The sequence below is a fragment of the Passer montanus genome, unplaced genomic scaffold (genome assembly GCF_014805655.1).
Source record: "Passer montanus isolate IOZ18808 unplaced genomic scaffold, ASM1480565v1 scaffold22, whole genome shotgun sequence".
Taxonomy (NCBI): domain Eukaryota; kingdom Metazoa; phylum Chordata; class Aves; order Passeriformes; family Passeridae; genus Passer; species Passer montanus.
Window position 1 is genome coordinate 7,109,368 of NW_024366815.1, and position 25,468 is coordinate 7,134,835.

General features: G+C 38.6%; 1 protein-coding gene across 4 annotated transcripts in view; it reads right to left on the reverse strand.

Annotated features, from left to right (window-relative positions):
• ARL15 (ADP ribosylation factor like GTPase 15) overlaps positions 1-25,468 on the reverse strand; it is a 226,588-nt gene that overhangs the window by 151,339 nt on the left and 49,781 nt on the right. The window contains exon 1 of one of the 4 annotated variants that reach the window (XM_039709654.1): positions 12,418-12,650. The exons of 2 other annotated variants lie outside the window; for them this stretch is intronic. In XM_039709654.1, the coding sequence (XP_039565588.1) occupies positions 12,418-12,480 (63 nt within the window). In that variant the 5' untranslated portion in view covers positions 12,481-12,650. Of the gene's footprint in view, positions 1-12,238; positions 12,258-12,417; positions 12,651-25,468 lie in introns of those variants that run through there. One more of the 4 variants, XM_039709653.1, reaches the window with a different exon arrangement.

The following is a 25,468-nucleotide window of genomic DNA, read 5'->3' on the forward strand; positions in this document are numbered from 1 at the left end:
GGTGGGGGGGGGTGTTGAAGAATATAAAAATAAACTAAATTTTAACTGTATGAATACCTTAACTTTAAATAAGTATGACAAAATTCCATGTACTTCACAGCATGAACTAAAGTTGCAGGCTCCTCAGTTTCCATACTACTGTACAGGTAGTTGTACCTCTAAAAAAAAAAAACCAAACAGGATTCATCTCCATCTATATGACTTCAGTAACAAGAACAAAAAGAAGAAAACCTAAGATTGCTGTTCATTTTCTGGCTACTAAAAAAGATGAATGTAGATGCAAGTAGCCAAGTAGCCACTGCCAGCCACCTGTGCCAGTTTGGCACAGGTAAAACTCCCAGCATCATGACTAGACACCTTCTCTGATTAAGCAGTGACCACTATACTCAAGATCCTCCACCCCAATAACAATCCAAACTCCAATGGAAGGCTCAAGGTCTCCTAACCTGCTACACCAGTCCTTGCACAGGATAAAGCAATCCTCTAGTTTTACCTGGCTAAGGAGTGAGTGGCCAGCCCACAGACTGAACCAAAAGCATTCCTTCTCCATGTGGATCTGCTCCTCCTCAATTTATATCAGCCTGAGCTGCAGAAATGCAGCTTTAGTATAGGCATTAAAGACAGGATAATGTAAAAAAGGACAGAAGAAAACAATTTCTCAAGGAAGTTTTAAAGAGCAAACAGTCTTGGTGATATCCTACCTCACAGAAGTCATAGAATTGGTTGAGTTGGAAGGGACCATAAAGATCATCTAGGTCCTGCTGCCCTGCCAGAGGCCAAGACACCTTTCACCAGACACTCAAAGCCACACCCAACACTTCCTAGGATGAATCACCACAACACTCTGGACAATCTGCTTCAGGGTCTCACTAACCTCACAGTAAAGAATTTCTTTCTAACACCTTATATAAATCTACCCCCTTTTAGTTTAAAACCATTCCCCCTTGTCCTATCATTACATGCTGTTGTCAAAAGTCCCTCACCAGCTTTCTTGGCTGCTCATTTCAGGTGCTGGAAGGTGCTCTGAGATCTCTTGAAGCATTTTCTTCTCCAGGCTGAGAGAGTCCAGTTCTATCAGCCTGTCTTCATAGAAGAGATGCTCAGACTCAGAGGAGTCTGGACCCACTACAAAAGCTCCATTTCCTTCCTGTGCTGGGGACTCCAGGGCTGGATACAGCAAGTGGGGTCTCACCGGAGCAGAGGAGAAGGGCACAATCCCCTTCCCCTGTCCTGCTGGCCATATCCCTTTGGATGCAGCCCAGGACATATTTGGCTCTCTGGGCTGTGCGTGCCCATGACTGGGTCACATCCAGCCTCTCATGCACCAGCACCCCCAAGTTCTTCGCAGCAAAGCTGCTCAAAATCTATTTTCTGCTCACAACCAGCCTGAGGTGGTTGGGATTGGTTGGGATTGTTGGACTGAGAGCCTTCTGCTCTCTGCCCATCCTAAAGTGCTTGGGATTGTCTTGCCTCAGGTGCAGAGCCTTGCACTTGACCTTGTTGAATTTCAAGTGGTTCACATAGATCCTCCTCTATTACAGGGACATATGATCTAGAGCAGGAATCTCAAATTCTGCCTTGTGTCCATGAAGAAATATATTTGGATTCATTGGTTGTAATTGTTTACCATCTCCTATTAAAAGCTTCTTGGTATTTCAGAGCAGCCAGATTCTGGAACCTCAAAAGAAGCAACAGCCTTAAAAAAACTTTCAACATCCCTTGTAGTCCCACATGAACAAGACACAAGACACAGGCTCAAGCACTAAAACCAAACAAATTACAGAGCTATATTAATTTTTTTAACATATTTGAAAACTCTGCTACCAACAGAGAAGGCTTAGAGGAAATACAGTTAAGAAGAAAGAACTGGATGACTTCTGACAGGCCAGATATGATGCTGCCATTCAGAGCTATAATTTCAAAGGACTTCATGGTCATGATAATACAATTACAGTGGGTCAAATTGCAGGAGATAATTTGTTTTATCTGATATCAGATGAACGGCTCTTAGATAAAGGCTTGACCCAAAGTTCAGGAATCATAAAAATTCAATAAATGCAGCCAAAGGCATAACTTCCCTGGAAGAAGCTGTAACGCAACAGGACTCCTTTCCCTACCATCAGCCAAAATAAACCACAAACCTCAGATCCAAAATGGAAAATGAGCCTCTCTGACCTTAATCTCTTGCCCACTCCCTATAAAATCAAAACCAAATTATGATTCTCCCTTACATTCACACTAGAAGAAAGAATGAAATAATAAATATCAAGTTCAAAATGTACTCAAATACTCAGTGAAGTAGTATGATTTGAAAGCCTACATAAAATTAAATGGTAGATAGCTATGATAAACCAGAGCTGAGTCAGCAAACAGTTATAAGCACATGCACAGGTGGTACTCTGAACAGAAGACAGTAGTTTCATTGCAATGTCAAATCAAGCTCCAAGGGGGCTTTTGGACACTTCTAAGTTCCATCAAGTGGAGAATTATTGCTCAAGTTGTTTCCTCTCTGACAGTTTGCTTTCCACTTGTTTTATTGCACAAGAGTAACTCATTCAATCCACCATCCATTCACATTTAACAGCAAGAGACAAAGGCAACTAAAAAGATGAATGAAAGCCTTTGGCAAACAGTTGGTTTCACAACTAAAGGACACACAACCACACTAAAAAAAGCCTGAGAAATCATCTAAAATACAAGCAAAATAGGCAGTAGCAGCACCACCCAAATGTGCAAAAATTAAGGATGTGATACTTCCTGTCATTTCTAATTTCTGGTAAGGATAAAAGATGTATAATTTTTTTTCTTAATACACCCCCTCAAAAAAACCACATAAATAACAACAACTAAAACAAAATCACACCTTTGAGCTTTCAGGTTGCGAGAAGTCATCCCTGTACAGTTTCTGAGACAAAACACAAAAAGCTTTTCCAATATTTATGTGTGCTACAAGGTGAGTTACCAAACATTTTTTTTTCAGCATAGAATGAATAATTCTCTTCTGTTCACATGGGACCACAAAAGCAGAAAGAAGCATATGGACTACTTAGTGTTCTTTGACTTTTTTCTGAGCTGTCCACTCGGCTACATGCCACCTACATGCAACAGTATGCTTTGTTTCTTTTTTCTCCTCAAAAACTATTCACAAGTCCACAAGACCTTGGACATTAGTATTCAACATACATGGCACACATAGGACTACTTTGGTAACAATATCAAAAAGAGGATTTATTGAAGCAACAGAGTGACATCTGTAAGACCCATGCCAGATTGGGTCAAAGGAAAAAATTAGAGAAATCTATCTGGTGCAAAGAGGAATCTGGCTGTACACCAGATGGAGGTAAATGAAGACTTGCATTGTATTCCATGCATTTAAAAAGTAAAGAACAAGAAAAGTTACTGCTACTGTCCTACTCCTAAAATTTGCAGGCAAATTCAAAGTACATGAAGAGAGTAAGACCCATCATAGCCTGTGAAGTGAAACTCCTGAATTTTGGAAAAAGATCTATATAACAAAATGGTCTCCAAAAAAAAAAAACCAGTTAAGTGAAAATAAATACAAATTAATTTGAAACATAGTTGAAAAAAGCATGGGAACAGCCAAGCACAAACAAGAGAAGTGTGTCCTCATGCACTAACAACCAGAAGAAGATCTCAAGGGGGATTCAGGTGAACCCAGTGAATAAACCCCTGAAAAAAGTAACAAGATCTGAATTCTTCCATCCTTTGCATCAGTAACATTACAGAAACAGGCAAACTCCAGTGTATTTTTCCCAACCAGTTTCATCCAAAGCTTTCACAGTTGTTTGGCATGATAATAATAAATAAAAGAAAAAAATTCCTGGGCTGTGTGTTTCTCTTGAGTATCAAAAAGCAAAGCAACGTAGAGAAATGCTAAGTGTTTTGAGGGAAGAAGAAGAAATAACTAATGTTTACTTGAGGCAAAGTTTCCTATGAGATTAAGCCCCAAGACACATCTCGATCCTTCTTATGAAAGATTTCAAAACTAACACTTGACATCAAATCTGAGAGAAAAGAGGAGAAATCTCTGAGGACAGTGGTCCAGACTGCCTTCTATAAAGTCTGTTCTTACTGAACAAGTTCATAGCTGAGATAGAATAGTAAGTACAACAAGATTGTAAGTATCAGTCAAGTAAAAAAAAAAACCTGAAAAAAACCCCAAACTAAACCAAGCAACCAACCAAAAACCACCAGCCAACAACAAACCAAACACATACAAACAAACAAGCAAACAAAAAAACCCCAGAGAGACTAAAAGGACCCACTGACATTTGTGAGGCAGGGGGAAGCCACAAACATGAGAGCTTTAGAATCAATTTGCAAAATACCATAAAGCAAAATTAAACACAATCATGACAGTGTGACAATACATTAAGAGGCAAAGTACAATTTCAACTGTTACTTTTAAACCTGCTCAGGAATCCCTGCTGCTCTCTGCTCATGCATACCAAACCAAGAAGTGAACAAACCAACAAATGTTGGATTGCCCTAAAATTATCAGGGGATAAGGAAAGAAGACATGAGTAGAAACTGATGCAACAAAAGTTACTAAAATAGAAACAGTGTATGCACCTAACCTCATTACCAGTATACACAATCCAACAAGAAGTAATCAGAGGATTTAGATACTAGAAGGAGGTGGACAGAACACAGCCTGATTTTGCAGACTATGCAAGTCTTCTGGCAAAAGAATTATTCTGCTTGGAACACTAAAGACAAGACTGCATTTCAACACCAGAAAATGGAGTAAGAATTATACCAATATTAGTGCAGTCACAAATGGGAGATCCAATAGACTATTACCAGTCCATGGCGTTACCAGTCTCCAGTGTTGAATTTGAAACACTAGATAATTGCAGGCTATAAATATCTCTTATGCATTAGGCTCCCTATGAATTATTTAAATCTTATGTGGCCTTTTCCTCTTACTTTCCCAGTACACTATATTTACAAAAAAATGAGAAACTTCAAGAGAATACCTGTTTTGACCAAAAGACCCTAGGGAATATACACAGGAACCTCTCTTCCCACCCTCTTACACAGCATAACAGTTTTACTTGGCTAGCACAGCACATTACTACCTTGGGAGGAAACAGACCAACCCACACAAAAACATTAATCCAAAATATACAATTAGAGGAAGGCATATGAATCTCAAGAACCATTAAAAATTCTTCAAATTTTAATCAATGGGAGCCTCTTGGAATGCAGAACAGGGTAACCTCAATCAAACTCTTAATGAGTTAGGTTTGAGAAACTTCAGCCATTGAAAACATCTCATGCTCCAACACAGGCATTTCACATTTCTCCTGTCTCCAGTTGCAAGTTTGGATATTTTTTCTACCTACATATGGCATGTCTGCCTACATGGAGCTTCTCAGCTGCCACCCTGCTGATGAAGACTCCATTGGCTATTTTGTTCACTTAGAACTGCAAAATCAGAACTGAAATTTATTATTCCTGAGCATGCATAAATCAAGGACTACACAGCCTTTAAACCATTTTAAAGAGAATGACAAGAGATGCCCTACTCCTAGTGACTGAAAGTTTGGGAAACACAACTCAGTTTGAGATGGGGATTTTCAGCTGGTAGGCAAGGGAACAGATCCTACATACAAATGTGTTAACTACAGATAATAGTTGTTTTCACAAGTTTGCACTATTTGAAAAAAATAAACAAAACCAAATTTAAAAAAAAAAACCAAACCAAACCCACCAAAACTCACACAACAACCACACAAACTGTATTTTTTTTCTTTTTTAGTAAGTATTGACCAATGCATATTCATCTTTTTGAGTCAGGTGGGGAAAAAATCCAAATAAATGGTAAAAAATATTCTTCAGACAAATTCCAGACACACAGATTATGTTGCCCTTGAAAAGCCATGGCTGAATTTTTAACATTTTTTTAGGTGAAAATGTAAGTTGGCAAGAACCAGGCTTTTTTTTTTTTTTTTTTGTAAAAACACCCATTATTGTGGCTTTGCTCACAAAACAGCCTGCCATACAGCTATGCAAACTCACGGGTAACTCAGCGTGCCTGGTCCGTGGTGCTGACAGCCCAAGCCAAGAAATTTCTCCTGGTGAAACAACCACCACCACTTTTTATCAATTGAGAGGCATGAAACACTTCAATCCACAAGAGTGTATCACTATGCCAGATTTTTTTTTTAAAGTCTCAGAACTGCTGAAAGCCTTTTAAGGGGAATTAAATTTTTCTCCTTTGAGTAGGTGCAGCCTCCAGTCACCTCTAGGAAACTGACATTTTTAAAAGAATCCCTCCACCTGAGCCCTTCCCCTGCAATCTGTTTCCCAATGATACTGCTTTCATTGAAAGTGTGATGAGTGTCTTACAATTATGATGCAACAGTTCCATAAAAATTTATGTCATTTCAAAAAGCAAGAGATTGTTACTTAAGAATACACCTGATGTTGATGAATACAATCACAAATCCAAGCAGAAATACGCTTAACATGTTGTTCAGATAACTGAGCACAGCTCTGGGATGCTGCGTTCCTCAGCTGATTTAATGCTTAGCTGTGGGGGATTTAATACATATTCTAAGGAAGCTGCAGACACTTCAATAAGAACTGACTCACTGCTCTTACGGGAACTAAAATTTTATCTTTTATTCTAGATCAACATAAATCTTGCCAAGCTGGGAAACTCCTTTTTGTTGGCTAGAGAGAAAAAAATCACTGAGGACCAGGGAGAATTGCCATAATGATGAGAGTCTATCAGAGAAATATAAGCAATCTGTAGCTGGTAGCATAATTCAGAGTAAGACAATGGATAGAAACAGGCTTAAGAAATGGAAGACAGTTGTCTTTGAGAGACTAAGACATAGGATTAGTTGTAAAAGCAGTACACTGGCTTTAATTCAACTTTTTGTTTTAAGTATCTTAAATTTTTACATTCACTTTCCTAAAGATTACTAAAGCAGATTACAAAAGAATTGTAATAAAGAACTGGAAGCTGTGATTTTGTAATATAAAGGCATAATAAACTTTAACAGTGACACTTCAGCAACTGCCAATTACCTACGTTATCATTAAATCAGTATTTTTTGAAACACAGGGAACATACAGAGCATGAGAAAAGATGCACACAGTTCTGTTCATGCCACAGAGATTTTTCACTGAAAAGGACGCTTTCACAGCTCATAAGTAATTCTTCAAAGCAATTTATTACAATGAAAAGACACAACAAGGCATGGAAAATACCATACCATTTTGTACAAGGACTAAGGTGTGCAGCACAGTTTGATTACATTATTGGGGAACAGAGTAACAAAGTCTAGGATGTCAGAAAAAACTAACTGCTCTAAAGCATGTCAAAAATCATGGTAACTGAAAAAGCACGGGAAGAATTTTACTTTCTGAAGTGACAATAATATAGGCGTCCTTATTTGAAAAAACCTGTAATTGATCAGGTTTCCTCATCCTCACAAGAAATTCTTAAGATTATGCTGTCAAGATTATTGCCAGAAAAGCATACAATCACAAATTATGTCTTAAAGAGATCAATGCTTAATCAGGAAGAAATGGCAATCTACAAAAGCAGTGAAAGAGATATTACACTTTGGTTTCCTAGTGCACTGCACATAACCCTTATCTGATACCTGGAGGTAGAATCATCATACACATAGATGAACTTTTACGTGAGAGGTTTGCAGAACAGAGAGAAGAACAGGGTATTGATGTACTCCTGTGTTAGAAACACTACCTCTGTAGACTAGTAGGAAGCAAAAACTCTGCCCCAAATCCCACAGCCCAACAGAGTAAGAGCCCAACAGAGTAGCGAGGCATCAGCTCATACAACCTTGGACAACCTAGCATGGACTTGTACAGTTGAGCAGGAAGTACCAGGGACCTCTAAATAGATATTGAACCAAAGACTTAAAAGAGGAGATCCTCCAGGACTGTAGTCACTTCCAGTTCTGCAGGTCAAGAGCAGAAAGATCAGATTTTTAAGTACTTACTGCAAAAAAAGTCTTCTACTCATTTGTATACCAGCATTTTATAAAACCTATATAAAGGAGAAAAAATGCTGTTTGCATTCTTTGACAAGCTGAAATTTCTGATGCCCAAAAGACAGCACAAGCCCTAGATCTCCTGCAACAGAGTAGAGGCAAATTATGTCAGGTCACTATCCTTAACTGATGTGTACCAAGAAAACCAAATTAAACAATGTGGAGCAACATACAAAAAAACCCCATAAGACTTACCTGTTAAGCAGAATGATAAAGCAGAAGTTCTCCTGTTACTATTAATCACACTGATCAAATCTGAAAATTTGCTAACAGTTACTGGTTTTCCTATTGAATTTTCCAAGTTCCTTACCACAGGAAACTAAAATATCACAGACCTTTTTTAAAGCATTAAGTGTTCTCTCTTCAAAGTCAGAAATAATTTGATGGAAAAGAACAAAATATCTAGGCCTAGGGTTCAAAATTAAGTAAATAATGAGAAATTCTAGAGAATATATGCTGTCTTGAGTCATTTTCCTAAAAAAAACCTCACAAAGGTCATTGATATTAGGAGGTCACTGTGATTTCCACAACTAATGCACCTTTGCCTAAATTTTCAAACTGACACTAGCAGTAAATTAGTTTATGTTTAAGTTCATTCTTAAAAACAAATTTTATTAAACCTATTTTTAAATGTGTCTAACTTCACTAAGTTGAGGCTAATGTAAAATTTAGAGAAACAGCAGGGAAAAAACCCTAAGAAAATTAGCAAGAAGGGTGAAGAACATGTTGCTATTAATGTATTACTTCTAGTAAAATACCACTGAAGTTCAACATAATCCAAGCCACAGTGCAATGTGTGTAAAGCAGCCAAGAGTCTAAGTTCCATACACTAGAAGAAAAGTAATAATTACATGGCTTTTTTTTTTGTTGTTCAGATATGGAATTTAGTTGTGGCACTGATTCAACCTATTTGTACTTCAAAAGAAAACCATTCTGCATGGAAACATAGTCTAAAGCAGCAACAAAATGCCAATTTCAGTGCTAGTTTTGCTTTTAAAGTTTGCATCAGAAAATATGAGAACATGATTGTCATGTCCACCGAGCACAAGGGAAGTAGAGCAATTTAAAGCAGTTTATTGTAAGAGGACACAACTGAGCTGAGAAGTCTCATATTTGACTTGTGTCCAGAAACAGGAATCCAAATGAACTATTAAGCTGTAGTCTAAATGTTTGAAGATTTTTTCAGCTGGGGACATTACACAGCCTTAAATGGTAAAAACAGTTAAGTCCTATCCCAATAAAAATCCTTGGAAAAATAATCTTCTACAAATAAGATGAAGCTCCAGCAGACCATAAATTGATTTGGAAATGTTCACATTAGAAAAATCACATTGATAGCAATAAGCACACCATTCAACAATATGAAACCAGGTAAATATTTTTGCACTAAGCATACATATGAACTCCATTGTAAAAACATTCAAACCTACTTGGCCTTCCAGCCACACTGAAGTATTTTCATGACAAATGTATCATGATTCTTCTTCCTGCAGTCTCTTGTGTTTCTCTTCTGTTAAACCTTACATTCCAGCCTAATAGTAATATATTTTCTCCTCCAATCAACCATACTATTCAGTGGCATTTCCTAGAAAAAATTTTCTTGTGTGTCAAATAAACACAGAAGAAAATCCTTCAGGGACAATTTGATATACCACAGATGCCATTTGAAAGAACACTGAACCAAGAAATTAAAAATTTCCTTAGTGAACCTATCAGCACAGGAGATGTGGTAGAAGTACATATTTTAGCAAAATTTAAATATATCAAGCATGTGACCTGGACTTCATTCCATAATTTTAAAGCTATGTTCAGAAGGATCAGAAAAGTCATGCAGTGGCAAAGACCAACAACGCAAAAGACAAACTGAAAAAGTCTACATGCAAGAAGCAGCATGATGGTATTGCATGAATCTTTCATGGGGAACAAAAGCAGCTCATATGTGGCATTTTTGAGGACAGCAAAGTCGTCTTCATAATTTTCTGGTTAGAAATAATTTGGTGCTGCCTGGCTAGACAAAAACATTGACCAAAAAAAAGGTTACCTTGGAGGTGCCACACAGGATCTCATTGAGGGTAAACAAAAACATATTTTCTGGAGAAATTGCTGAACTTCTATAAACAATTAAACACCCCATTAAATTAAACTACATATAACAAAGAACTGTGTGAATTGGCAGTGCAACTTGATCATTAGTGTTCTCATACAATTCTGTGCTTCCCACATTTTCAGGAATTAGATCTGCAAGTTTTCCCATTTTTACATATATTCAAAGAATTTAACATTATTAGACTGTCATAGATGACTTATGATTTTTGGCAGGCCATCTGCTGTAATAGCTTTGAATTTCCCTTAAGTGCATATTGTGGATGACTTATTTTAGCAAGAATTAACACTACCTTGAGGCTCAAACAAAATCTAAACTCTTAACTTCTTTGCATCACTAACATGCCAAGTGAAGGTCAGTGTTACACATGTGTTGTGTGCTTAAGGTAGATTAAGATGCATGACATGCTACATATATTGGACATTCTTTTGATATTGATTTGAAACTACTAATCCTTCTAGAGCAGAATAAGACCATCTCCATATACTTGGACTATGTATTTTGTATCTCTGGTCAGCAGAGTCAGAACTCAAGAAAAATTTCAAAGAAATACTTTTCCAGTTACATTAGGGTTAAAAATTAAGCAAGATTGCTCATGCTTGCCATTCCACAAATTCCAAATATATTTGAAAAGTAATACTAGTTCTACTCTGCATTATTCCAAATTCCTGCAATATTCATTAGTCTCAGTGTAAGAATCACCACAAGTGGAAGAGCAATTTGCTCACAACATTTCCTGTGCTGGTTGCACACTAGATCTACTTTTTACTGTAGCATATTGCAGAATTTAATCAATCTTCCCAGAAAGAATGTCAGCAACAAGAGTTATTTCAGTGGCTCATTAGCTAGTTATTAGAAACAGACTTCATCACTGATATCTTAGGACAGTGACAACAAAAACCAGATTGTATGGATTTGTTTTTAAAGAATTTGATGTCATCATTTTTGCCATTATAAATTGATACTGAAAACAAATATTGGCAAAGAAAGCAAACATCCTATACTTTCTGGATTTCTCCATTGACCACACATAGGGAACAATACTTCTCCAACACTACAAAACATTCCTCTTTCAATACAGACAAGAGATAACATTATTTTATAAATGAACGAACAAAACTTTTGATTTTCTATTCTGTCAAAGAGAGAAATTTCAGTTACAGTTTCACAACCACGTTTTTCCCTCAAATAATACTGACGTAATGATCCTGCAGTTTTCAACCACTTTATACTGCAGATCATGCGGCAGAACTGTCAGCCAGACTCTTCAGCAATTTCTGCTCATTAGTTTGGGTGTTCTCCACACTGTAAATGAATGGGCACATAACTTTGTTCATCCCCAAGACTTGCAACACTTGAAAGTTTCATTCAGAAACCTGAGGATCTAGAAGTTCTAGAGGTATTTAACATCATGAAGGCGAATATTCCTGAGTTATTTCGCTGGATTTTTATCCCCACTTAGTAGATACAGTTTTCTCTTTACCAGCTGAGCCAGCATTCAAATAATTTCTTTTAAATATCATTTACATTCATGAGTCTATAGCGAGAGACTTTGGAATGTGGCATCAAATTTCAATTAGTTTTTTTCTGTAGTTTTCTATAGCCTGATAATATCAGTACTTAACTCACTTTGGTCAATGCTTCCATCCAAACAACCAAAGGAAACCATTTCAATACTGAAGAAGATATTATTCCCCAGTTGTGCTTATTCTACAGTCACATCATCCCAGGTTAAGATGCAGTGCATGGTAAAGGTCAAGTTTTTATATTCAGCATCAACATATACTATGTGTATGTAGGGCCCACCAAAATGAACACATGAAGCAAAAGAGAATCATCCGGATGGTGTAACCTCATTCCTTCAGGGGGATTTGCTCATTTTTGGTTTGTGGGGGGAATGCTGGTTTTTTTTTGCAATTGCCAATTTTAAACCCTAGGAGGCTCGGGCTTCAAAACTCAACTACTGAAAGGACTGACATATCCCAAAGAATGTAGGAGGAATTTGATTAGGCTTTTTTATTGGGAACTATTTGTAGTACTCCTAGATGCTTACATAGTAACAGTAGCTAAAAACTCTTACCATCTTTGGCTGTCCAGGAGACTGCACCCCTTCTCCAGGAATGTGGATTCAAGCATAGCTATCCATGTATTCATCACCCCTAGGCTGAATATCGCTGAGCGCTACACCCCAGGGATGAGGCGTTCCAAGTGAATCAACAGGCACCCTGCCCTGGGAAGCGGCACGTGGGGATTGCTCACCCGCGCCAGGCGGTCCGCTGGTCTGCTAGCAGATTCTTTCCAAGATCGGGTGCTTGATTTCATGCTAATGCGTGGGAGGGGATCCGTTTCTCCATTAATTTCTGTGATGACGGCAGTTGAGAGATCATTGCTATGGGCCAAATCAGGGGAGGGAGGCTCATTTCCACCGCAGCTGACTTCAGCAGTGAAATACTTGTGGTGGTGTCTCGACCGCAAGACAATTATTAGTTCAGCAAAATTTCCTCTGTGATAGCATTGTGATTATAGGAATGGGTTCAGTGCCCACAAAGAGAAAAAGTAAAGCACCATCTCAGAGTACCATATTGAATTTCCCTAGGCACTCATATCTCATTACCATGCATTTTGAGCAGAACATCTGAGCAACATTTTTGTCTTAACAAAAAATACGATTTACGAAGTTGCATAGAAAGCTTTTAAAAAATGAAAAAAATGCTCCTTTATATAGAAGTAAGAATAGGGCAGGAGCAAAAAATTTACAACAGATTTCTTTTATCCAATTCTGTTGGTTTTCAGCTGGAACAGAGGTAACATAAATACGTAGATCAATCAAGGCAGAGACCATTCTGTAGTTCCAACTTTCCATGTCTTCCCAGCTCCAGCAACTCCTAGTTTTCTGCTCTAATAAACAAGCTACTCACTTCAGTAAACAGTACTTTTTGTTAGTCAAGCCTTGTATTACAAAATAGTTTCTGGCCTTGATGCTAGGCACAGGCTTTAGGAAACAATCATTGTAGATACTGTGCAAGACAGCAAAAGCTCCAGTGCATCCAGATCAGGCAGAGGAAGAGAACATGACACAGTCCCTTTTTAAAAGCGGGGGTTCACAGATTTAAAAATAAAGTAATGTGCTTTACCCAGGCCCTAGACAGCTCAAACAACTGTGTGGAGCTATACACAAACAAGAGATACTTAAGCCTTTTCATGTAACACACAAAAAGAAAGCAGAAGTTAATTAAGAAGTGGATTCTTAGTACTTCCATACATTACATACATACACCATGCAAGTTAGCTTAACTCAGTGAAATCTCACACATAGATTAGTGCTTACGTACCTGAAGTGTTTTCAAATTAAAATTAATTTTAATTACACTGCAAATTGTGCACAGACTAGACTGCAGCTCAGCAAGTACTGATGTAGCATGTAGCTCAACTCATCTTTCTTTATGACTATCAAAAAGTCATAAGGAAACCAAAGAGAAATACAGGAAGCACTTACCTACTTGATAGCCATTAAAGAAAAATCTATCTGTGGAGCAGAGAGAATAAAGACATCTGTTTCATGGAGCTGGATATTTTAACATCAATTTCAGGTTGCCCTGCTATGTAAAAACAGTAGCATATTAACATGTTTCTGTCTTTTGGTTCTGTTGACTTTTTAGTGTCTTTGTGGATGCCCTAGGTTTCCTACATGAAATTAAAATCAGTCTCTCAACTCTGAGCCTTAAATGCAGCCGCATATATAAAATAAATAAACCCATTTCCCTTTGTTACTTGCAGAGACACTAATTTTTCCTCTTTCAGAACAGGCATTTCTTAATGCAAATGCATCAAGGCATCACATTTTTTCCTTATGTTTCAGAAAACAATATTGCCAAAAGCAAAAATTTCTATTTGTTCAAATTTATTTTGTACTTATACTACATGTGGCATACTGAATGTGCCAGCTCTCAAAAATCACAGTGCAGTCTTGAGCTGCACCCTCTGCTAAAAGAAATCTGACTTACAAAATCTAAGAAAGCCACAGCAGTATAAACACATAATAATCTTCGAGACAATCTAAAGCAATTGAGATATCCAGATAAATGTCCTGGGAACTTTCTGAAAGGATGCATGCAGCTGTAAATGGAGTGAGGACAAGAAACAATGGACAAATTGAAGCCCAAGAGGTTCAGACGGGATTGAAGAAAATGCTTTTTGCCCACGGGAACAGTCCCGCACTGCCCAGACAGGCTCCACAGCCCTTATCTTTGATGGTTTCTTCCACTTGGTTTCAAGACCAGAACTAAGCTGAACAAAGCCTTGAGCAACCTAGTCAGACCTTAAGCTGACCCTCCTTTGACCACAAGGTTAGACTACAGACCTTCCAAAATCCCTTCCCACCTCAATTGTCCTGTGAAAGCAAGACAAATCCTACACCGCCCTCCTGTAATATTTCATCTAGACAAGTCTTAAGTGACAACATTCTCCAAGAAACACAGCATGTAAGTCAACAGTGTTCTTAAAAATTTACCATCACTGCGGAGGGCCCTTAAAAAAAACTGAACAGTTTATTAATTTGAATAGACTTCCACAGACTGCTTGATCCAATGCAGGCATGTTGATTCACTGCCACTTTTGCCCAGGTGCTCAGACCAAAGCACGCACACCAGCTTAGTCACAGGGTGAGTAATCAGTACCCAATTTATTGTTACTTTACCAGTGAAAACATCTCTAGAGGTGTATCACAATGACCAGGGTGATTTTTTTTTCTTTGTTTTTACAGTCAGGGGAGAAGAGAACCCTCTCACACATTAACTGGAAAGGAATGATCAAGCATCTGCCTGTGCGTCTGGGGAGAGCTCTGGGACAGCTCTGAAGGACTGCCAGATCTACTTACTCAGCATCCTCATTTGCACGGCAGGCAGGATGCCAGACTCAGTTAAACAATACCTGAGGTCTAGTTTATATTCCCACCTAGGCCAGATAGCTGGGATTTAAAACACTTGCAAGTTTGGGTGTGAGGGCAGTGTACATTGACAAGGGAATTAGGCCATGGCTCTACAGGATTTCTCTTCTGATGCAAGATTAGCTCAAACAGCTCTGCTCTCCCCCTCACCCAATTTTCCTCAACATCTGCACAGATGGAGAAGTGAGGGGCAGAACTGGAGACTGCACTCCCTCTGGGGTGCAGGTGATGGACCTGGGATCCAGAGTGTGGCCCATGCAGAGTCCAGAGTACAGTGCCCTGGTTCTGCTGTTCAGGCAGGCAAGCTGCAGAAAGCTTCTGCCTTTGGGCTGGCAGGGACAGGCTGGTCCCAATTTATTTTAAAAACCAGGCCCCTCTCAGCTGCTCACTTGCTTTTCAACACTTACTCCACTCCTCTGCCCCCGTGTCTCGCACATCAGTTGCCATAGTTTGTTTCCTCCCCACTCCCACTTCTCTCTTCACATTGTCAGAAGAGAGGGGAGATGGAAGCACCTCCTTTCCCAGTTCATCACCTGTCAAAAAAAATCTCTTAAAAAAAACCCCAAAAAACAGTGACTCACCCAAGCACAAAGCCAACAGAAAGTTCTAAATCTTGTTGCTTGTACATCTCCTGAATTAGGCACCATGGGTGGCCCACCTCTTTCTAGCATGTATTGCGAGGGAGCACCTCTAGCCATTGTGATGGCAATACCCAGCACCACCACCCAGCAAATCTTAAGTCTTCCTTCTCCACACCAGCCACACGTTCACAGAGCAAACCATCCTTTGCTGCGATATCAGAGGTCTTTGCCTCTCAGAACTGACAACAGTTTGTAACACACTGACCTCAGGCAGCACAACACCTCATCCTGCCAGGAACCTGGCCAGGCCCACTCTTTTATCAATCCCTCTGTTACTTTTGGTAAGTTTAGACTGACCTGAAAGTAAGACTCAGTGGGCTGAGGGAAACCAAAACACAAGCACATAAAAAAACGTGAACCTTTTAGCCCACCTCTGACAAATTCATTTGCAATGAACAACAAAGTTTTGCTAAACCACATTAATTAAGGTGAGAAATGCTTATAAAAATACTCTTATTATCTTAAGTACAAGTAAGTAAAAGTAGCTGTAGAAGTAGCAATTCCTGAAAATCTAAACTATGTAAAATTTTTAAGCTGATTGATACAAGTTAAGGCAGCATGGAATAATATTTCATTCCAAGTTTTCAATATATCAAAACAAAACCAGAAGTATGCTGAAAGAAAAATCTCAATTCTTCAACTTCTAAGAAAAAATTTACATCTAACATCTCCCAGGATGTATATGGTTTTCCAGTGTACCATAAGCAAGGAGTAAAAAAAGTAACCAAGTATAATTTACTGGTCTTGAAAAAAAATTAAAAATAAAAAGAAATCTATATTTATCATCTGTAGATACATGTTTTAAAACATCCAGTTAAAATTGGAATTAAAAAACTACAGTCAAGTTACAATATTTACACAATTATTTAAATGCTGTATAATAGTAGTTAATTTTAAGTTAATACGTAAAATTAGCAGGTTAATTAAAATATCTGAATGCAACATATGCTTATTTTGAGAAGATTGGAGTACAGGAAGGAAAATCATAACCAAGAATATTTCCCCTACTCTGCTTAAAAGACAGAGTGAAAAAATGCTGCCACTGAGACAGGAGAAGGTAAAACAGAGAGACAAAGTTTGACAAACCATTAGACCAACAGCCATAGATAACATCCCTAAGAAATATGAAAAGAGAAAAAATAAAAGCAAGAACAGCTCTATGGCTTCTCTGCATAAAAAGAATTCCTATTCTCCTGTTAGTTTGTTTCTTTGATATTTAATATTCTTTTCACTAAAGAACTTAAAGAGGAAAGCTATGTAACAGTCAAACATGCTCAGAACACATAAATCACAGAAATCTCCAAAAAACAAGTATTACACCATCAAAGTCTCAGATCACAGATCTGCAAAATATAAAGTATCTGCTTTTTCCAAGATTCAGCAATACACTGCTGCTGTGTAGCAAGGAGGTTATCAGTCCCCAAAACAGTGCACAGGGAACATTGTTTCCCTGGAGCTGATTCTTGTCAATAGTATTTACATATTTAATTTTATTTGCATATTTACCAGATATATTTACTTTCTTCCAATGTCACAAGTCTCCTTAAAGCAAGAAAAATACCAATAGCAGAGGATAAAACTATCTGTAAAATGGCTTTATACTTAATTGAATTCCTCTTCTGATTCATGATCAGTAATAATTATTCCTAGCAAAGAGGGGACAGACTTTCCAAAGCACATACCACAGAGAGACTTGCAAATTAATTCAAGTATTGTGTAAAATTGTTTCTTCATTAAGTGGCATGCTCCTCAAATATATAGTTTATTGTAACATCTGGATCCTTTCATCATCCCATTACTCCCTTTGCTATTCTTGAAATATCCTTGTAACAGGAAAACACTTTCAAAACATGCTCTGGCATGTTAAAGCCCAGAGCTTGCCACTGCAATTCAGATATTTTAAATTTACACTACCTCTTGTTTCCACCATCAAATGCACCAGCATGTCTTAGCATAATTTAAAATTTCCCCAATGCTCCTGCTTAGCTTTCCCACTGCCACACAAATTCCCGATGTCCCCCTCCCCCCCGCAAAAAAAAAAAAGCAACAAAAAGATACTTCAAAACATTTGGCTTATTTTAAACATGCTTTCCTCAAAATCATCTCTCCCCTGGTCAGCCATCAGTGGTTCTTACATTGCATAGTAGCTATGACCCCTACGTTTGAGGTGGCATGATCAAAGGAGCGCTGGCCAGACTTGGAAAAACATTTCCACTGAGAATGGACATACTGCCTGTCAAAAGGTTATTCCCACTGCGTACAGGGAGCAGCTCATATTACTGCAGTGTAACATGAAAGTGCAAAATCTAGCCGTAGTAATCCACATACATGTTTTTCTTTCTAAAAAGGGCATATGGGAGACACTGGCTAGAACAGAACATCCGTATTATCATTTGAAGGGAGGGGATGGACTGGTGAGGGAAAGCTCCCCTAATCAATACAGCTGTAGGAATCAGCCTCTTAAAAAAATACTTTAAAAATTCTGTCTCTTACCATAGCAATTACCTCTCTTCAGTTGCTTTCCTTCCCTTTAGTTAAAAATTTATATATGCAAATACACATCTACATATAGATGATCACACACATACATATGATCAGACTTTACACGCTGCGGAAGACAAAATAACTTTGGAGGCGTAAATCTTAATGTCAATGACAGGAAGGCTTTGGTGAACCATTACCATAAATCTGACAAACGCTAATTTGATGGGTGGCTGTATCTGTCTGCTGCAAGACCAGTCTAGACAGTCTATTGAGAAATCCTAAAACACAACTGTTTGTTCCCTGTAACACCATCTGGATATGGCAATAAGAGCCGACCCAGTGCCATTCACACATGGATCAAAGCACATGCTAATGCCATCATGAAGTCATACACATAAAAAATTCAATCTGAGAACTCTATGCAATTTTCCTAAGTCCTCAGTGAAGAAACCTCAGACTTAGCACAACTCAAGCTAAGTGCATGAAGAGGGGGAGAGGGTGGAAAAAAAGAAGAGAATATTTAATGAGCTTGGCCTTCCCGAGGAATGTTAGGCCACCCATTGTATTGGAAAAGGCTCATGTCACACTTCAGTCATGGCACCCATCAGGGTGCCCCTTTACAAAAATTGATCCGGAGGTTTTTGTAATTACCTGTTTCAAACAGAAAGAGTGCCCAGAAAAAGGAGAAGGTTTCTGAGGTGTAAATCTTGCATTTTCTTATTTAAGACAGAGCTGGCAGAATTTGCAATATCGCAGACAATATTGAAAACCCCTCTCTCATTAAACTGCAGCATGGCACTAGATCAAAGCACCAAGGGCCCCCTATTGAACTTCTCTAAATATTACAAACCTAAGAGCTATGCAAAAACTAAAAGTAAAGCAAATTTTTTCCCTGCTTCCAGACAAACAAATCACAGCTTTCCATGACACAGCTTAAATAGGTAAGCATACTATACAGCATACCACAAACTTTAAACTGTCAAAGCTTCATCTACTACAAAAAGAAAACAAAACCAAAAAAACAAAGATTATTGGGGGCTTTTTTCCTGCAAAGCTCAGATCTGACAGTTTCTGGGGTGCTTTTCGAATACTGCCCTTCAAAAGATTCTTGTAATTTTTTAAAAATATAGTGCATTATATAACCAAATCAATAATCTGCACAAAACATTTGGCTTTGTCATCAAATCCACCATTTCTTTCTGTTAAGTATCCACTGATACTAGGCTTCCAGCACTTATATTGCTCCCAGTTTTTTGACCACTAAAACTATGTTTCTTAGTTAACTGTTTTCTTTTTATGATGTATAAGTTAACAACAAACAGTCCTCAGTCTTTCTGGGAAAGCTATCTATAAAGCTGGTTTGCTGATCCTGAAGATGTATAAAGTCAGGAAGCAAAGGCAGGTTTTAACAACCATTTTGATACAAGTCCCATCTTTAAAAGCTGACATGCTATCATTTAAGTCTTTTTCTCTAATCTTTTGAAAGCAATCTGAATACTGTTGGACTTCAATGATTCTTGTGGGTCCCTTTCAACTCAGGATATTCTGTGACGCTATACTGTTATGGTGGTGTTTCATACTGAAAACATTGTAAGATTACAATCCTAGCTCCTTAAATACTTTTCTTTGTAAATTAAAAAAAGGACAAGTAGCAAAATTTACTCTGCCACCATGAGCAGCTCAGTGGAAGTTAAATAACTATTAAAACTGCATTTTAAACAATTATAAGATGATGTTAGTAACTTCCTTATTGCCAAAAACCAGAACTAGTATGTTAACATGAATGACCTGCCATAAAATAGTGCATCCCTAAAAGTTTCATAGAATTACTGCAGAAAAATAAATTCCATACTTACTTTAAAGAACCTGCAAAAATTCTGTATATCTGCACACAAACACAGAAAAATCACTCAAACTAAACTTCCAAACACAATTTAACTCTCCATCTAACTTGAAAAAATACGTATTTGTAAGAGTAGGTATGAAGTCACAACAGCTATATTGTGGTCCATTACTGAAATAAAACTGTAAAAAAAACTCCACTACAGTCATCAAGATGTTTTAATTCAGTGTGAATATTACAATTGTCTTAATATTTAAATATCTGAGTTCTATATATACAGTTTTCAGTAACAACTTTAGAAAAGAAACAAGTTCAGACTGTTACAGAGATAAAATAGTCTGAGGAACTTTCTGCTACCATGCCATAAGAGAATCAATTATAATAACCTTTTTTTCGTTACCTTGATTAAAATATTAGCATTCCAATAAAACAAACAAAAAATTCTTTAAAAACTAAAATTAAAAAAAAAAGGTGGGGGACTGAAAAATGTATTGTTGCAATCAGATGACTTTAAGACAAGAAAAAAAAAAAATAAGAGCAATCAAGTAGTCTTTCTTTCAAAATGTGTTCATGGATAAACAGAAAAAATCTCCACTAAGATTTCCGGTACTAGAAAAGCCAAGAGATTGGCCCTGACTTATGACTCAAAAGACTGATACACTATGAGTCATCAAGTTTTCAGACTGTAGAGATATTCAATATGGGGAAGTGGGAGATTTACAGGAATGAACTCTGCATCACAAACCAACACTTGTTTCTGCAGAAATCAAGCATTTCCCCTTGGGGAAGGAGTGTGAAAATGTGTACATATCACAGCAACTCTTCCTTACCTTTGCAACAGGATTAAATGGCATCATACTAGCATTAGGCTCTTTCATGCCTGAATCATGTAGAAAACAGACAGCTGAAGAATACACATGCACTTAGTATTTGTTTAGAAATACACAGAATCTCCTGTCTCCTCCAAATTTCTACATGGAGTATTGTCTTAAGAGAACTAACCTAAGTTTAGGCAGAACAATATATGCCCTAGCTGTCAATGTTTCAGCAGCAGACACATAGTGAAGGGCATGCTTCGCAGGACTTAAACTTCCAGTGATTCCCCCTTCGTGCTGTGCAACAGGACAGCACTGCCATCTACTGCTCACTGCCGCAGCACAACCCTTCCACACACCCAAAAACTCTCCACCAGCTTAGAAACACCTCTCACAAGCAGAATCACAGACAGAACCTTGAGAAGCCAGTCCCAGGGAACACACCTGCCCCAGAAACTCCTTCAGCGATTCTCTAATTCCACATAATACGAAACAAAAGGCTGTGTCTCTTTACTCAGATGTCTCGCAGAGCACAGAATTAACTGGAGCACAGAGGGAAGAGAGCTGCAGCTGCACCCCAGAGGTAACCACCAGGTAGCTGTGCAGTGCCCTCTCCTGCTTTCCCACCAATGCAGCCATTGCTTCCTGAACACAGAGTCCTTTTTTCATTTTCCAGTCCTTTTCAGAGTACAGAAACATTAATCTATTTGTATCCCAAGAAGTTATCCGTTTTCACACATGCACAAACATTACACGGCTACAGGAACTACATACCCAGTGTTACAAGAACAACAATAATTAATTTTTCAAATTTTAGCACAACAAATTTATTTCTACCAAATGCTATAGACTCAAGTATTTTTAAAATAAAGTTTGTGGATAATCCATGGACTAACTAATAAAAAGGTATTTCATTCAGCTGCTTAAAAGAGTTGCTACGAAATTACTGACATGCTCAAAGCATTTCAATCCAATCTTAGAATTCAGCAGAATATAAGCACAAGGGTGCGTTTGTGCCACTGCCTTTCCAACTGAAAGAAATTAAGTCCGACCGGTAAGCTTGACAGGTTTTGAAGAATCCATCCTTAAAAGTGCTATTCCCACTAACAAAAAATTTTGATCCACTAGAAACTGATGCACAAAATTGGAAGAAAGGAGATTACGGATTTTGTTAATGGAGTTCATTTCACATGGTAATAATGATGATGAAAGTACTGAAAGTAGCACATTTACATCTTACATCTGTAAGACACTTTGAACTAAAGTCTAACACTGAAGACAAATTGAACCACCTCATTATGAAAAACAAAAAAGTTATTATTGTTTTGCAGAATACCAAATAGCCATGTAATCACTTCAGTCACAAGGCAACTGTCATATAATTACAGTACATAGTTACTAAAGTCTCCCAGATTCCAGAACAATAAAAGGTTACCTGTGGAAATTTGAAACTTGACTGTGACAAGTGGTAGAGGTGGAAAACAACTGAGGTGGCAATAATTATGAATTATTGAGAAAAATTATTAAATCTGTAATTAGAATGTTGTGAAGTTACATAGACAGTTTTCATTTGCTGTTTTGTGGTGTTTGGGGATTTTTTTCTTTATGGCAGAGTCTATCAGAATGTGAATAGCTTTTCAGAAACTTCAAGAATCTTTAAGATCTTAAAACACTCTCCCAAAAACCTCTGCAAACACTCTACCCTTCTTTCTTCTTAAAACAATTCTTCAGAGAATGTGCAAATATACTTGCTGTGCAGAGCCTACAAAAGCAAGTCACAGCATTTTTGTCACAGTAGACAAAAAGAAATACAGATTAATTTTTTCACAGATGATATTATACTGGGGATTTGCTACAGGCCACTCAAACAGGAAGACTAAGCTGATGAGTCAACTAGAGGCAGACAGGAGCAGCCTCACATTCACTTGTCCTGGTCCTCATGGGGAACTTCAGCCTCCCAAATATCTGTTGGAGGAACAACACAGCAGAGTATATGCAGTCTAGGAGGTTCTTGGAATGTGTTGGTGGCAACTTCCTTCTCGAAGTGACAGGTAGCCTGGGAGGAATACCAAGCAACAAGAATCACATTAGGAAAGCTAAAAACCTCATATAACTGAATCTGGTCAGGGACATCAAGGGCATACTTGTGTGACTGTCAAAAGTAAGATTAGAGAAAATATAATACCTGTTCAGAAAGAAATGGACAAGAACAAGGAGAAGGCTGAATTACTCAATGATCTTGTTACGTTCAGTCTTCACCGAAAAATGTTCCAGCCATACTGCCCAAGGAACAGAAGGAAAAGTCAGGGATGGGGAAAACGTAGAATCACTCACGCACCACAGAAGAAGATCAGGTTCAACATCTGAGGAACCTGAAAGTACACAAGCCCCATGGAACGAGGTATTGTACAACCACAGGTCCTGAGGGACCTGGCCAAGGAAGTGGCTAAGCTGGTGTGAATCATATTTGAGAGGTCATGGCAGTTCAGTAAAGTTGCCACTAGGTAGAAAAGAGGAAATCCAGTCGCCATTTTTAAAAGAGAAATAAGGAAGACATGGGAAACGACAGGGCTGAGAGTGCCACCTCAGTTCCCAGCAAGATCATGGAGCAGATTCTTCTAAAAACTGTGCTAATGCACAAGGGCAACAAGGAGGTGAATGGTAATATCCAGCACAGTTGCCTAAAGCATAAATCATGCCTGACAAACCTGGTGGCCTTCTCTGACAGGATTAGGGATGGGTGGTGGATGAGGGAAGAGCAATTTACATCCTCCACCTGAACTTGTGCAAAGTATTTGACACTGTCCTACATGACAACATTGTCCCTAAGCTCGGGACAATGGATTTTATAGTTGTGGAACATTAAGTGAGTATGGAATTGGCTGGATGGCCACATGCAGAGAGACATGGTCAATGACTCAGTGTCCAAGTGGAGTGGAACAAGTGCCATTCCTCACAGGGAATACTGGGACCAGCTTGGCTGAAAATCTTTATTGGCAACATGGATGGTGGGATCAAGTGTACCTTCAGCAAGTTTGTCAACTACACCAAACAGGGTGGTGCAGGTGACACACAGGAGGGAAGGGATTTCTTCCAGAAGGGTCTTGACAGGCTCAAGAAAAGGACCTGTGCAAACCACATGAAGCTCAACAAAGCCAAGCACTAAGTGCTGCACCTGGGTTGGGGCAGCCCCATGCACAAATACAAGCTGAGCATAGAATATATTGAGAGACATCTGATAGCCAAAAAGCTCAATATCACCCAGCAACATCTACACACAGCTCAAAGAGCCAATAATGTCCTGGACTGCATACAGTGAAGTGGCGAGCAGGGCAAGGGAGAGGACTCTGCTCCTCTGCTGTGCCCTCAAGAGATCCCACCTAGAGCACTGCATGCTGCTCTGTGGCACCCAACATAAGAAGGACACAGACATCCTACAGCAGACCTAGGAAGGGTCACAAAAATGCTCAGAGGGCTGAAGTACCAGTCCTATATGTAGGTTGAGAGAGCTGGGCTTGTTCAGTCCAGAGAACAGAAGGCTCCAGGGAGGCCTTTATAGCACCTTCCACTACGTGAAGGGGCCTACAGGAAAGCTGGAGAGGGACTTTTGACAAGGGCATGTAGTGATAGGGCAAGGGGGAATGGGTTCAAACTGAAAGAGGATAGATTCATGCTACGTATTAGTGGAAACTCTTCTGTGAGGCCGGTGAGGCACTGGAACAGGTTGCCCAGAGAACTTGGGATGAACTATCCCTAGAAATATTCAAAAGCCTAGGTGAGGCTTTGAGCAACCTCTTTAGTGGAAGGTGTACATGCCCTTGACAAGGGAATTGAAATAAATGATCTTAATAATCCCTTCCAATCCAAACCACCCTATGGTTATATAAAGTGGAAACCTAAAGAAACTCAGTTTTCATACAGTTCCCATCAGGAAGTGCTGATCACAATAATCATTCCATCTCTCCAACAGATCTGCAAAGAGATTTTAAGATACAAGCTGTCAGACTGTAAAATTCAACCTGAAGAATTTATTTGGAACACACAGAAATTAACTTTTAGATTTTATGCATGCAAATTATTACCTTTTTCTTTAAAGCTACTTTTTTACTTGAAGTCACTGATGAACAAGGGTATACTGGTTTTTGCTGGGGTAGAGATAACTTTCTTGACGGTGGCTGGCATGGGGCTGTGCTTTGGATTTGAGCTGAACACAGGGTTGATACTACAGAGATGTTTTTGTTATTGCTGTGCAGAACTCACAGCAAAGGGACATTCCAGACCATGGCGGGGGTTAAACCACAACAAAAGGATAAAGCTAAACACGACCTTCAAGATACTTCATACCTTGGTATGTCATGCTCATATATAAAGCGGGGCAAGAAGAAGGAAGGGGGGGAAATTTGGAACAGTGTTGTTTTGTTTTCCCAAGACACTGTTGCATGATGGAGTCCTGCTTTCCCAGAGATGGATGAAAACTTGCCTTTCCATGGGAAGCAGTGAATTAATTCCTTCTTTGCTCTTTCAGGGTGTGTGTCTTTTGCTTTACCTATTAAACTGTCTTTACCTCAGCCCCCAAGTTCTC